We start from the raw sequence: 13,150 nt of genomic DNA, 5'->3' as shown, positions 1-13,150 counted from the left end.
AATTACAGAATAACTGGAGTGGTTGGTAGTTGAATTGTAGTTATACTGCACTTTAACTACAGTTATACTACAGTGTACTGCAGTTATACTGCACTCTGAATGCAATTTTTTTCATAAAGGGACCTGATGGACTTTTACTGTATGAAGACAGACTGCACCCATAATAAACCCATGGTTTTATCAGTCCAGATGAAAGCTGAAATCTCCCGCCCTACTCCCCAAAAACCATAAGGAGTTCCTTGTAATTTGGCAACATGTGCAAAAGTGGAATTGTTTTCTTTTGTCAGTACACTTTCTCTCTTAGTCTGTCCCTGTCTGTCTGTCTGTCTGTCTCTGTCTCTCTCTCTCACACAGACACACACACACACAGACAGGAACACTGCAATAATATTTAACTAGGTTAATCAATTTATTACCAGGCTAAAGACTGTTGAAAATGTAAACATCAGGAGTGTCTTTCAAGTTCTGAGTGTAGTCCTTCCTAGCAGAAACAGAGGTTTGGGAATCTCACATCCCTGAATGAGGTTTTACACCTGAATGAGAAAGCACTGGACACAAGATGGTGTCCTAAAATTTTATAGAGTATTAATGATTGTGGATGCATTATCTGCAGTTTTGGACTACTAAAGAAATCAAAACAATTTTGGTCAATATGTTGTGATGTGTGTTGTACATGAGATTGTAATAGTTTATATTTCATTTTCAACACAATAATAATAGCTTTCCCTGTCGGGACTGTGCACAAATATTCCCTCCCTAGTTTCGCCTCGATTGGTGTTTCTGTAATCAGCCTATGTGCTGTGGTGAAACTCGTCGAGACGCCGCCTATTGCAGTTGGTATGATCTCAGAAAAGTTGTGCCTACACCTTCGAAGAGGCCAAAGTCCAATGCAGACTAGAAAATACTAACCGCGGATTTAAAGCATTATACTTCAAGAGGGGAACGTTTTACTGAATTGCAATGGCCCGTGTAGAAACTGTTGTTATATTGTTGACGTTCATACTAACGGTAAGTAAAGAATAATACTTTTCATATCGTAACAGGTGTTGATAATGATATACCCTAACATTTATAACAATTCTCTCTTTTGGGGTGTGGCACTGCTCAAGTAGATTTAAGCGTCAATGTCGACAATACATTTTATATCTCGAATTAATTTACCGTTTTCTTTTTGGCATTGTAGCCATTCCTTAAGCCTAAAAGAAGAGAGTGTTTACTCTATATCCCGTTGTTTAATTGCAATTTCTCTGTCATTGTTTGCGTGCAAGTGACAACGACTATGGAAAAAGTGTTTAGCTGCGTAGTGGTTGTCCAGGGAGTCATAGCCTACAGAATGTCAGACCTGGTCAATGTCAGTTTTAGCTCAGATTTTAAAACAAAAAAATGATACCGACACCCACTATCGACAGTGATATCACTATGACAACGTTCTCCTTTAAATGTTGTAAAATTAATTAGTGAGATATTTTCGTTGGTCCTCAGCATAAAGAATATGTTTTCTTCTTCTCATAAATTGAATAGATCCAGCTTCCTTTTGTATGCCTTGTGATAGTGAACGAAAACGAATTGGCCTAATTGCCTAAAGCTATATAATTGTAAATTATAAGTATGCATGTCATATGGTTTTCATTATGAACAGGCCTAAACATGCAATTATAATTTGACTTGTCAAGAAACCACACACATTAATCTGTACAAAGTGGATCAGACACTGAGGAAACAATCATGACATGGATCGGTGTACAGCACACTTAATTACATTAAGCTATAACTACTGTGCTAGATAATATACGTTTTTGTACAACTTGTACAGTGTTGAGTGATTTAGAAGAGATACATTGGTATTACAGTGTCATTACAGTAATATTAAATGAGGAGTCAATGTTATTTGTTGTGTTTTTCTCTGTAGTTTATATGTGTGGTGGCAGTAGAAAACACAGTACAACATGTACAGTAATATTAAATGAGGAGTCAATGTTATTTGTTGTGTTTTTCTCTGTAGTTTATATGTGTGGTGGCAGTAGAAAGCGGCGGGCTGAACCTGAGAAGACAGAAGAGAGAATGGATCATTCCTCCTAAGAAGTTGAAGGAGAATGTAGATTACACAAACAAGGAGTACATCGCAAAGGTATGAGCTCATCTCTTAGTCAAACTCATGGAGTAGCTCAGATGTTTCTGACTACCATAAGTCCATGCCTTTGTCTGAGCATGACATACAGTCAGGTCTGAAATGATTGGCACCCTTGATAAAGATGAGCAAAAAATACTATAAAATGAATAATACAAATACTGAGCTATATTGTATGCTACAAATATATATTGTTTATTATTTTATACTAATACAGTTGCTCAGAGAATGAGATTTTGTTTAACAAGTAATAAAATAAATACAAATAAAGATGTATGTGTTGTGAACAAGCTGCTCAGAGACACAGCCCAATGTGTGGTCACACGTACAGTACAGTCATTCTGGCTGAGGAATGATTCAGGCTAATAACAAAATATGTCTCTCAACAAATATTGTTGTATGCCTGCTTTTCTAGAACTCAAACATACAATTAATTGATCAATAATTTCGTACCTATACCTTGACATGAAAGCTATATTGAAAAAAACAAAAACATTTTGGCAATAAAATAACATTATAGCATTGTAGTGTAGCAACCTAGCTATTCACTGATGCTTATAACACATTGTATCTGCATTTAGGGTCATTCTTGGTGACCATAATCCAGCTGTATAAATATAGACTGTGAAGTGTTCGATAGGGGCTTCCTGTTACTGCATGTTTCTTTGGACAAATAAGGCTGCTATATGAATACTATTACAATAACAATGGTGTTTTACTATCTTGGCTGATTGGAATGTGTGTCTGTGCCAGATTCGTTCTGATGAGCAGTACACGTCAAGAGTGAGGTACTCACTGACCGGGATCGGTGCAAACCAACAACCCATGAACTTATTCACCGTCAACCCAGATAAAGGCCTTGTCAGAATCAACGGCATTCTGGACAGAGAGGAGACCGCTTCCTACCATGTAAGCTACCCACTAAAACCTAATCCAAGGTGTGGAATGCTTGTGCTCAAAATGTAAGAAATGAATACAAAATATGTTGTTCTATGATGGTCTCTTTTAGTTACTTGGAGTAGCGAAGTACAACAATGGAACCCGTGCAGAGAAGGACATTGAACTGAATATTTTCGTTGAGGACCAGAATGACTGCTCACCAGTGTTCGGTTTTGGCCAATCTGGATCCGTCAATGAGTCCAGTGCTACAGGCATGTACAGTAGTTTCCAACTATTGTATATGTTTCTATCAGAGTTAGTAGTCAGAGTAGTGGTAATGGTTGAAGTTGTAGCAGCTGTTGTACTAGTATTGCTGGTACCAGTGTAATCAGTAGAATAGTGACAGTAGTGATACAATAGTAATAGTAGTAGTAGTAGTAGTAGTAGTAGTAGTAGTAGTAGTAGTAGTAAAATGAATAGTAATAATACTACAGTATAGTACTGCTGTACTGCAGAAGTAAACCTTCCCCTTGGTCAATTCCAGAGACCGTTGTCATGAAAGTGACTGCCACAGATGCGGATGAAGTGAACACTCTACACTCTCAGATTTACTACAGCATAGTGGAGAAGAGTGCTTCAAATAAGATGTTCAACATTGACTGCCAGACTGGAGAGATACTGGTTCACAGGACTACACTGGACAGAGAGGTGAGAGAGATGCCTTGGTATACTATTATACAGTACACAGTGCATCTATGTGAGCATAGCACTGCATGCATTGACACTTTCAGAGGCCATTTTGTCAATATTTCAGTAACTGTGAGTGACTGTAAGCTCCATTGTATTTCCTGGTTGTCTAGACTCAAGACACCTACACCCTGACTGTAAAAGGTTCAGACATGAACGGAGCATTCGGAGGAAACACAGGAACAGCAGAAGTTGTGATTAAAATCCTGGACATCAATGACAACATCCCCACCCTGGAGAAAGAATCTGTAAGGACAAAACCGCCACTACTTTTCTATTGTCTATTCAGCATAATAGGGAATTATATTTATTATATTGTAGCAACCTTAACCTAACACCTAACGTCAATAGGTTCAGATCCCTTGGCTAAAGTGTTGGGTTGACAGTTGCTGGACTCCCCGAATTCACTGCAATATGTTTCTGGGCTGTATGACCTTTATGATGTGTGTATGTGTGTTTGCAGTACGAGGGCAGGGTGGAGGAGAACACGGTCGGTGTGGAAGTACTGAGGATCAAAGCCATTGATCTGGATCTGATGTACACTGAGAACTGGCTGTCTGTGTTCACCATCGTCACAGGCAATGAGGCCGGCTACTTCAACATCACTACAGACGCTAAGACCAACGAAGGCATTATATGGATAACGAAGGTAAGGGCTGTGATTGTAGATTGACTCTGAGGCTAGAATTGAACCGAAGCACAGTTAACATTTTCTTTTAGATTGAATTCCAGCCTCAGTGTCCCCACTGGGCAAAAACTAGTTGAATCAATATTGTTTCCACTTCATTTCAACAACAAAAAATGCTATGGCATGACGTTGAATCAACATGGAAAACTGATTGGATTTCCAATTTTTTTTATATAACTTTTAACCTAAATCCAATGGCATGGAGACATTTATTGTTGATTTCACGTTAGTTGACAGCTCAACCAAATGTACTGTACATCAAAACTAGATGTTGAAATTACGTCTGTGCCCAGCGGGTTGTAACTACTAGTGTTCTCACCTTATTGCAACATTGTTTGTATCACTTGACTGATTCTACTGTTTATCCCCGTTGTTTGAATCTAAAGGCACTGGACTATGAGGAGCTGAAAGTGCTCAACCTTGCCATACGTGTTTCCAACAAAGCAGAGTACTACTTTGGCTCCTCCTCTACGAGTGGATCCATAGGAGGAGGGGTTATGGGAGAAGCTATCACGGGCGGTGGTAAGACCTACCCCATCAAGATTAACGTGATCAACCAGAAAGAGGGCCCCAAATTCAAGCCAACGGTTAAAGTGGTGACCATCTCTGAGGACTCCAGCTTGGTCACCATTAACAAGGTTATCACTACCTACACAGCCATCGACAGCGACACATTACAGATCGCTACCAATGTCAGGTGAGGTCCCAGATGTTTTCATATTGTTTTATTGGGGTGAAGATTATGTGGTGTGATGCTATGTTAATCTCCATCACACAGTACTAAAGAATCCATAAATTCATCCTGATCGCGTGCCGTTGTCATGATCATCTTCTCAGGTATGCCAAAATATATGACGAAGACCACTGGCTGATCATCGATGAAAAGACAGCAGAGATCAAGCTGAACAAACTGCCTGATCGGGAGTCCAAATACTTGGTCAATGGAACATACTACGCCAAGATAATAGCCATCACAACGGGCAAGTACCCATAGTAATAATCAATTGGTCGTAATGCCATTCTGTAAGATATGGAATTAAGTCAGGAAATCTACCCAGAACAGTTGTAGTTGGAGATGCACTCTAGGACCTTTGCTCCACAAGAAGCTAAAAGAGAACAAGTCAGGTCTGTATATAATTGTGTATTTTCTTTTGGTGTCCAGATCTGCCATCCAAAACGGCCACAGGGACAATAGCCATCCAGGTGGAAGACTTTAACGACCACTGTCCCACGCTGACAGCTACGACTACGACCATGTGTCTGGGGGATACCGCTGTGTACGTCACGGCTGTGGATGGGGATGCCTTCCCCAACGGAGCTCCCTTCAAGTTCAGAGTGATTCAGGACGACACCAAACAGAAGTGGATGGTGGAGCACCTCAATGGTAAAAGGCCTAGTCGAGGACATTTAGGTTTGGCATGTAGGAAGCAGATAGACAAGCTTCTCACTAAGGGACTGTTTTGGAGTTATTTTGTTGAGCCTGATAGGTGTTTTTAAAAGTGCAGTCTTAAACTGAACATCAATTATATCTTGTTGTATGTTTTCATGGATTTGATTGATACATTTTATTTTACAATTTGTATAATTCATTTTTATTTTCTCTTTCATGTTTCTTTTAGCCACCACTGCCATTTTACGAGACCATGCCCACATGTGGCCAGGTCACTACAAGGTTGCAGTGGAGATCCATGACCAGCAGGGGAAGGCCTGTGCTGACATTCAGATTCTGAACGTGGTTGTGTGCACCTGTGATCAGGTCAATAAGGTCTGCTTCGAACGTAGGACGGGCACGGACGTCACGTTAGGAGCGCCTGCCATCCTGCTGCTCCTCCTGGGCCTCCTGCTGCTGCTGCGTGAGTAGGCTCTCTGTTATCTTCATACTCATTGGCTTCCTCACACTGCCTACCTGATAAGAATCTAGGAAGGAGAGACTGCGTCATCATGCTCATAAAACTACACTTGTTTCAGCATGCTTTGCGTGATTAGTAAGATGGCCAAGACAAGTCATTGATGGGTCATGTCCACAACAGGCCTTTAAGCCAACCCACAGGGCACGCACTGGTTGAATCAACATTGTTTGACGTGGAACCAACGTGGAATAGACGTTGAATTGACGTCTGTGCCCAGAGGGAAGGCATCCAGGCCTCTCACCTAACAACATGCTTTTGTCTTGTGTCCATGAGTTGAAATGTGGAATGTGGGTTCACAGTGGTTCCTCTCCTGCTGCTGTTCTGTCTATGTGGAGGAGCGGCGGCCATTGGAGACTTTAAGCCCATCCCGTTTGACACTAAAGAACACCTGATTGCATATCACACTGAAGGACAAGGAGAAGACAAGGTATTTTATACATAATGGCACTGCCAATGGATGACATGAAAATATTCTAGAGTTAGTGAATAAGAATGATCTTTGGAAATACATGTTATGTTCCATTATGGCTCAAGTTGAAATTTGAATTGCTCTGAAATTCCCTCCTCTGATTGACCCACGCATTCCCCCTCACAGGAAGTTCCTCTCCTGAACGTTCCCGTGGAGATGGAGCATGGCCCCATCAAAACTGGGAATGTAGTGAAGTACGGGGGAAATACGGGATTCATAGGAAGAATAGGGGCGATAGAAGGAGCTGCAGGAGGCGTGTCAGGGGACGGCTTCACCTCATCCTCAATGTTCACAGGAGCGCACCAACATTACCATGGCTTCCACCAGCCCAGTGGCAGATTAGAGGTGGACTACGGCATGGGCGGAGGAATCATGACAGAACATCATGAACACTCAATGTTCTCCAGATTACCTGCTGGTGCTTACGATGGGATGGCACTCTCTGAGGAAGTCCTAGAGGAGTACTACTCTGCAGTGAGTATCTTACATCATCCAACTTCTTGGACTACTCCTTTGACATAGGAGTTGAGGAGCAGTGTTATTGTAGCCATTTTGATTCAATGTGTCATTGTCTTAATATATCTGTCCCTATCAAATTACCTTTGTAGAAGGCCAATCACACTGCGCAGATCGACCAACAGAGAGATGCCCTGCTGATTTACGACTATGAAGGTCAGGGGTCACCGGTTGGGTCTGTGGGCTGCTGCAGCCTACTGGGGGCTGATGATGACTTGGACTTCCTCACCGACCTGGGGCCCAAGTTCAAGACCCTGGCCCAGATCTGCCAGGGGTCGATAGCTATGGAGGCGGAGACTGTCAATGTGTCTGTGTCACCCACTCATCCTAGACCTACCACATCCACTCACACAGAGGTCAGCAGAAATGCTCTCAATGTCAATACCCTGAACACCTCAGTCACCACCTCCACCCCCCTACAGGAGAGCCTGATTACTCGGGACCAGGGATCGGTCACCATCCCCAGGTCTCATATCCAGGAGAACGTGGTGATCCCCAGGCAGACCGTCCTCATCCAGCAGCCCACCATGTACTATGCCGCTGCCCCCACCATGTACATGGTGGAGCCTCAGCCCCAGTTGTTGCTGGTGGAGCAGAGAGGAGGAGGTGGTTATGTCCATTCCCAGCAGGCGGCAGGCCATGTGGGGGTAGGGACCGGTCAGGGGATGGTGCAGGCAGGAGGGCTCCATGGTTCTCGGGGTATGCTGCTAGTAGAGAAGCAGATGGGAGTGGGTGGTGGTGGGGGAGGCCATGGTCATGTCATTATGGGCGGAGGCCAGTTCTTACAGGGAGCCGGCCAAACTATTACTGGGGGAGGTCACGTTATTACAGAGACGAGCCAAACCATTACGCAGGGAGGCCAGATTCTACAGGGGGCAGGGCAGACCATGATTGGAGGAGGCCATCTCTCGCCAGGAGGAAGCTTCTCACAGGGTTCTAGGAAAGTGCTGGTTGTTGAGAGCGGGTCCGGGCCAGCCTCGGCAGTAGGGGGCAGTGCAGGCTTATGGGCACCCCAGGTCACCCTGCAGAGAGGCCAGGGGTCGTCCTCCACCTTTTCCTCAGGTGGTCATAGTGTAGAGGTGAGAGGTCAGAGGGGTGCTTCCACCTTGACCTCCAGCTCCCTGTGTGGCTCGATGGGGTCAAATCAGGCCCCTGCTGCTGCTGTCACAGTCACCACCACACCCATGCCCACGGCTGCACCACGTAGCAGCAGCCACACCACTGTGGTGCAAGAGAAGAAATCTTCTGTCACTGAGAAATACATTGAGACCAGTACTATAGCGTAGAAAAACAACCTCACATTTGCTTGAAAACTTACAGTACAGCCAAGTCACTGTGGGTTTAAAAGAGATGTTTTCTTTTTAGTCAATGAAACAACAGTCAAGGGAGAGACTGAGGGATTGGTGCTCTCTGCTGGTCTGATTGTCTACCGATTGTCAACACTACTGTTTTATAATGCTTTTAGTTTTTACTGGAGCGATGGGCTTTATTACGATCACCAGCGGGTATTTAATCCTTGATATGATGAATTGATACATCTGTGGCTGTGGTGGATGATGTATTAATTGTTCAGGTAACAAAATCTTTCTGTATCTTTGATTTAGCTTTTCTTTCTGGGATGGTCAATTCTTGATCTAATTCATAGTTGAGTAGGCCAATGTTATAGCTGCACAAACGGTACATACAAAATTATTGTGACAGAAGTGTGGGACCCCTCAAACAGCTCCTATTTTTCTATTGTAAATAGTTTACATTTTAAGCCAAATAGTGCCTTGTTTTTGCTGTTTGGCCTCATATGCATTAACTTATCCCATAACTTATCCCATGACTTATCCCATGACTTATCCCATAACTTATCCCATAACTTATCCCATGACTTATCCCATGACTTATCCCATGACTTATCCCATGACTTATCCCATGACTTATCCCATAACTTATCCCATGACTTATCCCATAACTTATCCCATGACTTATCCCATGACTTATCCCATAACTTATCCCATGACTTATCCCATGACTTATCCCATGACGAAAAGTGTGTTCAAGTTATTGATGCCAAGTTAATATCATTTACAGAATACAGAATATGGATTTTAAATTGTTGCGTATATTTTTTACATCTGTTCATGCAATATAAAAATAGAGATTGTGTAGGATATTTACCATGAGGTTGGCTTATTATGCACTGATATGCATTAAAGTATGACACGGATGTTGCTTTTAATGCTACTGATGTTTTTGCCAATTATTTCACATCTAATACTTTGTGGCAATATAAGGAATTTTCCTGCTGTATGTCTTTCACTCTGTATCAAAAAGTTTGATCAAATGTTTTGAGAGTAACAATAAAACTTGAGTGATAACATACACACTCTGTTAGTCATGTGTTATGGTTTAATATTGACCCATATGTTATAGTCGTGTGACTGGAAAAAGATCCTTTCTATCCTGGTACTGTAAGTGGTTCTTCTGGGGATAGAGAGTGGAAAATCCTGTTTTATAGTATCACTCCTGTATCACACCTCGACATGTTTACATACTGTATGGAATCTCAGATGTTGTCACTGCTCATACACAAAAAACAAAAGTGGACTCTACAAGAGAGGACTACAAGTCTTTACCAGTTTTCAGTGAAATATTGACTCACCTCCCGCCCACTCCAAGAATGCAATGGTAGTATCTTTTGATCTTTCAGAGTTGTTTCTGAGTCTTCACACAGAAGTCTGACAGGAACAATATTATCACAGATGAATTACCTGAAGAATGTTAGGTCTATAGTACTATTTGATTCGATACGGATGTTTGAAACCAGTTCTGACTTGCTACTGTGCATGGAACTGAAGTGCATGATATGGTGCTGGACTCACAATACAGAACAATATAATGAGAAGTGGGGAAAGAGCAATCTGAACTGTTGCTGTAAGCATTGGGCAACAAAGGAGCAATGCAAGTAACGTTGCCAGGTTACTTTAGGGAAGGGACAGAATGGGACCATGGAGGAAAATGGGGGAAGCTCATTGTTTTTCAATTTCAGTCAGGTGGAGGGTTTAGTGTTGTTTAAGTCTATTCCAGGGCAGGGTCATGTAATTTGCTATTGATGACACTTCTATTTTTCTCAGTGTTTTAGATTGAGTTGGTTATTATGCTATATATGTCAGTGAAGTAAAACCAGGAATAGAGGGGGCATGAGAGGGTATGGGTATCATGCCATAGCAAAAAGCATAAGCCTGACATATCCTTAATTAGCTTAAGATTTTGAAGAAAATAAAATAGATCTGATTATATAATGTGATCTATAAAAGCACTTTGGTCCATGATGCTCTATGCTAGCAACAAACTGTTAAATACCTGGGAAAGACATGACTCTGAATGCATATGTGGATATCTTCGTTAAGATTCTATGACAATCATTGGCTGAGCTACAACCTTCTATAGCCGAGGAGACAAAAAAATGTGCTTTGCTTGTAAAGTAATCTTATTCTGTCGCTAAAAATTGATTGAGCTATTCCCTTTCTGTAAAATATATGATGTTTTAACACAGACAGTTTTTAAGGAAACACTTGTGACCATCTCCCGTTGGGTTATGCCACAGAATAAGAGTAGCTAGCTGTTAAAGCTTTAAAAAGTTCTGCCTCGGTAGGCCTACTCTGTCTGGGGTGGAAAGGAAGGCCTAACTTTTGGGAAGTACCATGTATAATGATTTGCAAACAGTTTATTTGCAAACAAGACTCACTGATTTGGCATTGGATGAAAGATGATGATAAGATGAATGCATAGGCCTATCTCTCTGTCGATTCTTAGCCTGTAATTTCGGTACTTTGTGTGGTATTAAAAAATATTCTGCTAAGGTCTCTAGCCATGTCAAAGGAAGTAGAAATGCATTTTTTTTTTTACAGACCCGCAAATACAATGATAGATTCATGCAATGCTTTTATTATAAAGCAGATATTTCCACCACTACTCTTGTGCATGGTGGCCTGAGAACCCACAACCTTCTGGCCCGCAGCCCTGTGAGCTATCAAAATTCCTGCAAATGCTTACAGGGCGGAGAACAATTTCTAAAACTGCGTAGGCCTATCTAAGTTTCTGGTTTGTCCTAGAAGTTAGGGTAAATGGTAGGCATGTTCTCTGCTATTCACTGCATGTTTTAATTATTATTTCAGTTATAGGGGAGGGTTTAGTTATAATTTATATTTTGCTGAAGGGAGGGCCATCCATTTTCATTTCAGAGGTCTGACTTTCTCCAGGTAACTCTTATTATTAATGACGTACACTTCCTTAACAAAAAGAACAATGGCAATGGTTTTTCACAGAATAGCTTCAGATGAAGGAGACGATGCACAGGTGCAGAATACAATACAGGTGAAACACAAGCCTGTCGCTGAACCTACGATGACATCTTCAAATCTGTGTACACGACCATGAACTTTGATTTGATTTTGAGTGGTTTTTATCACTGTGTCTCAAAAGACACTGAGAACGTAACGAAATATCTCCATGGAAATGTTGTGAAAAATATACAAGAACAATTTGGTTTATCTCAGGGAATATGTTATTACTTGTTTGGCTACAAAGCTTGAGTCCAGAGCACATACTCAGTTGCGGTAACACTCCACTAGGTGTCATCATTGGCATATCAAACATTAGCCATGATTCTAACCTTAAATTCATGTCCACACCCTGGCTCAATTGTAATTCTAACCATAACCCTGGCCTAACCTGTGGTTTTGGATGATCCTATTGGTTTTTAATTAATATGTTTCTGCTAGGTCCTCCTTGGTAACCACACATTCATTCAATGTATGATGTATTTGACAAGAGCATCTTTCGCCCAGTTGTCTGAATGCGAAAACATGACCTCATTTGAACACTTTGGCAACTTGAACACTGACAGCATTCTTCTTGGTCAGACTTTTTAGACGTTTTCAAAAATGTAACCGTTATTTACTGTACCTCTAACTTAAGTGGAAACTCTTGGCAGTGAGCCTTTCTAGCCTTGCCATTCATGTTTTACCAAGGACCTTGTTGTAAATGATATCAAGCATATTGAACAGGTTGAATAAAGGTGTGTGATATTGTGCTGAACCAATGTGAAGATCTGATTAGGCTTATATGTTCAAAGTTTGGTACTTTGATTTTCTTAATTATTAGCCAAAATATTGAGGCATTGAAAGAGAGCGCACTAATGAGGTCGTCATTGTTTGTGTGAGTCTGTAAGTTGTTGGTCGTATAAGTTTGTATATGGAGAGCGCCCTACTTCTCCACACATTAAACTCTATACTCTAACAGCTGCCAAGTCTGGCCAGCCCTTAATCTGAATTACTAGCTCCCAGATCAAAACATGATAAAGAGGAATAAACAGATGTTCCTTTTTTCTCTGAGTCTTTGAGGAAGTGTTTCCTGTCCCAGACAGACACACAGTCATGATGACTCAGGACACTCACAAGACTATAAAAGTAGTAAGCTTCTTAGGGTATGGTAATAGCATTCAAGTCTTACCTTGCATTTTAAAACCAGAAAACATCTCTTTCATCCAGTATCATCATTACAGCATGGAAAACTGCGTGTTTGTATTTTGGTTACACCTACTGGTTACACCTACTCCCTAAGTCTGGAGTGTTCATTGTATCTAACCTGCTGAATACGATTAGCACTCCCATGAAAAAAAGCCTACAGATACTGATATTCATAGGACAGCACCGTTTTATTTTGCGACAAAGAATGTATTCTGAGGTAAATGTTACAAAACAACGGTTTTTGACAATACTGTATTGTTGTTTTATTGACATTGATACAGCATGAATTGGAAA

General features: G+C 41.4%; 1 protein-coding gene across 1 annotated transcript; it reads left to right on the top strand.

Moving 5' to 3' along the window:
• The first annotated feature begins 848 nt into the window (after positions 1-848).
• Positions 849-9,711, top strand: LOC120020304 (desmoglein-1-alpha-like). Its single transcript, XM_038963873.1, has 14 exons — positions 849-1,008; positions 2,003-2,128; positions 2,882-3,037; positions 3,138-3,279; positions 3,552-3,715; positions 3,868-4,002; positions 4,218-4,403; positions 4,829-5,139; positions 5,280-5,422; positions 5,605-5,826; positions 6,062-6,295; positions 6,652-6,779; positions 6,948-7,295; positions 7,430-9,711. The coding sequence occupies exons 1-14, from the start codon at positions 961-963 to the stop codon at positions 8,621-8,623; spliced, it is 3,537 nt and encodes a 1,178-aa protein (XP_038819801.1). The 5' UTR covers positions 849-960; the 3' UTR covers positions 8,624-9,711.
• The last annotated feature ends 3,439 nt before the right edge of the window (positions 9,712-13,150 follow it).

This window comes from Salvelinus namaycush, chromosome 25 (assembly GCF_016432855.1).
Source record: "Salvelinus namaycush isolate Seneca chromosome 25, SaNama_1.0, whole genome shotgun sequence".
Taxonomy (NCBI): domain Eukaryota; kingdom Metazoa; phylum Chordata; class Actinopteri; order Salmoniformes; family Salmonidae; genus Salvelinus; species Salvelinus namaycush.
This window is presented reverse-complemented; position numbering and strand designations above follow the sequence as displayed.

Bases quoted from the DNA above. Each gene is read 5' to 3' on its own strand.
- LOC120020304 (XM_038963873.1), top strand. From the start codon at position 961: ATGGCCCGTGTAGAAACTGTTGTTATATTGTTGACGTTCATACTAACG. The intron at 5,140-5,279 runs GTGAGGTCCCAG...TCATCTTCTCAG, and splicing joins CAGATCGCTACCAATGTCAG to GTATGCCAAAATATATGACG. The intron at 7,296-7,429 runs GTGAGTATCTTA...TTACCTTTGTAG, and splicing joins TAGAGGAGTACTACTCTGCA to AAGGCCAATCACACTGCGCA.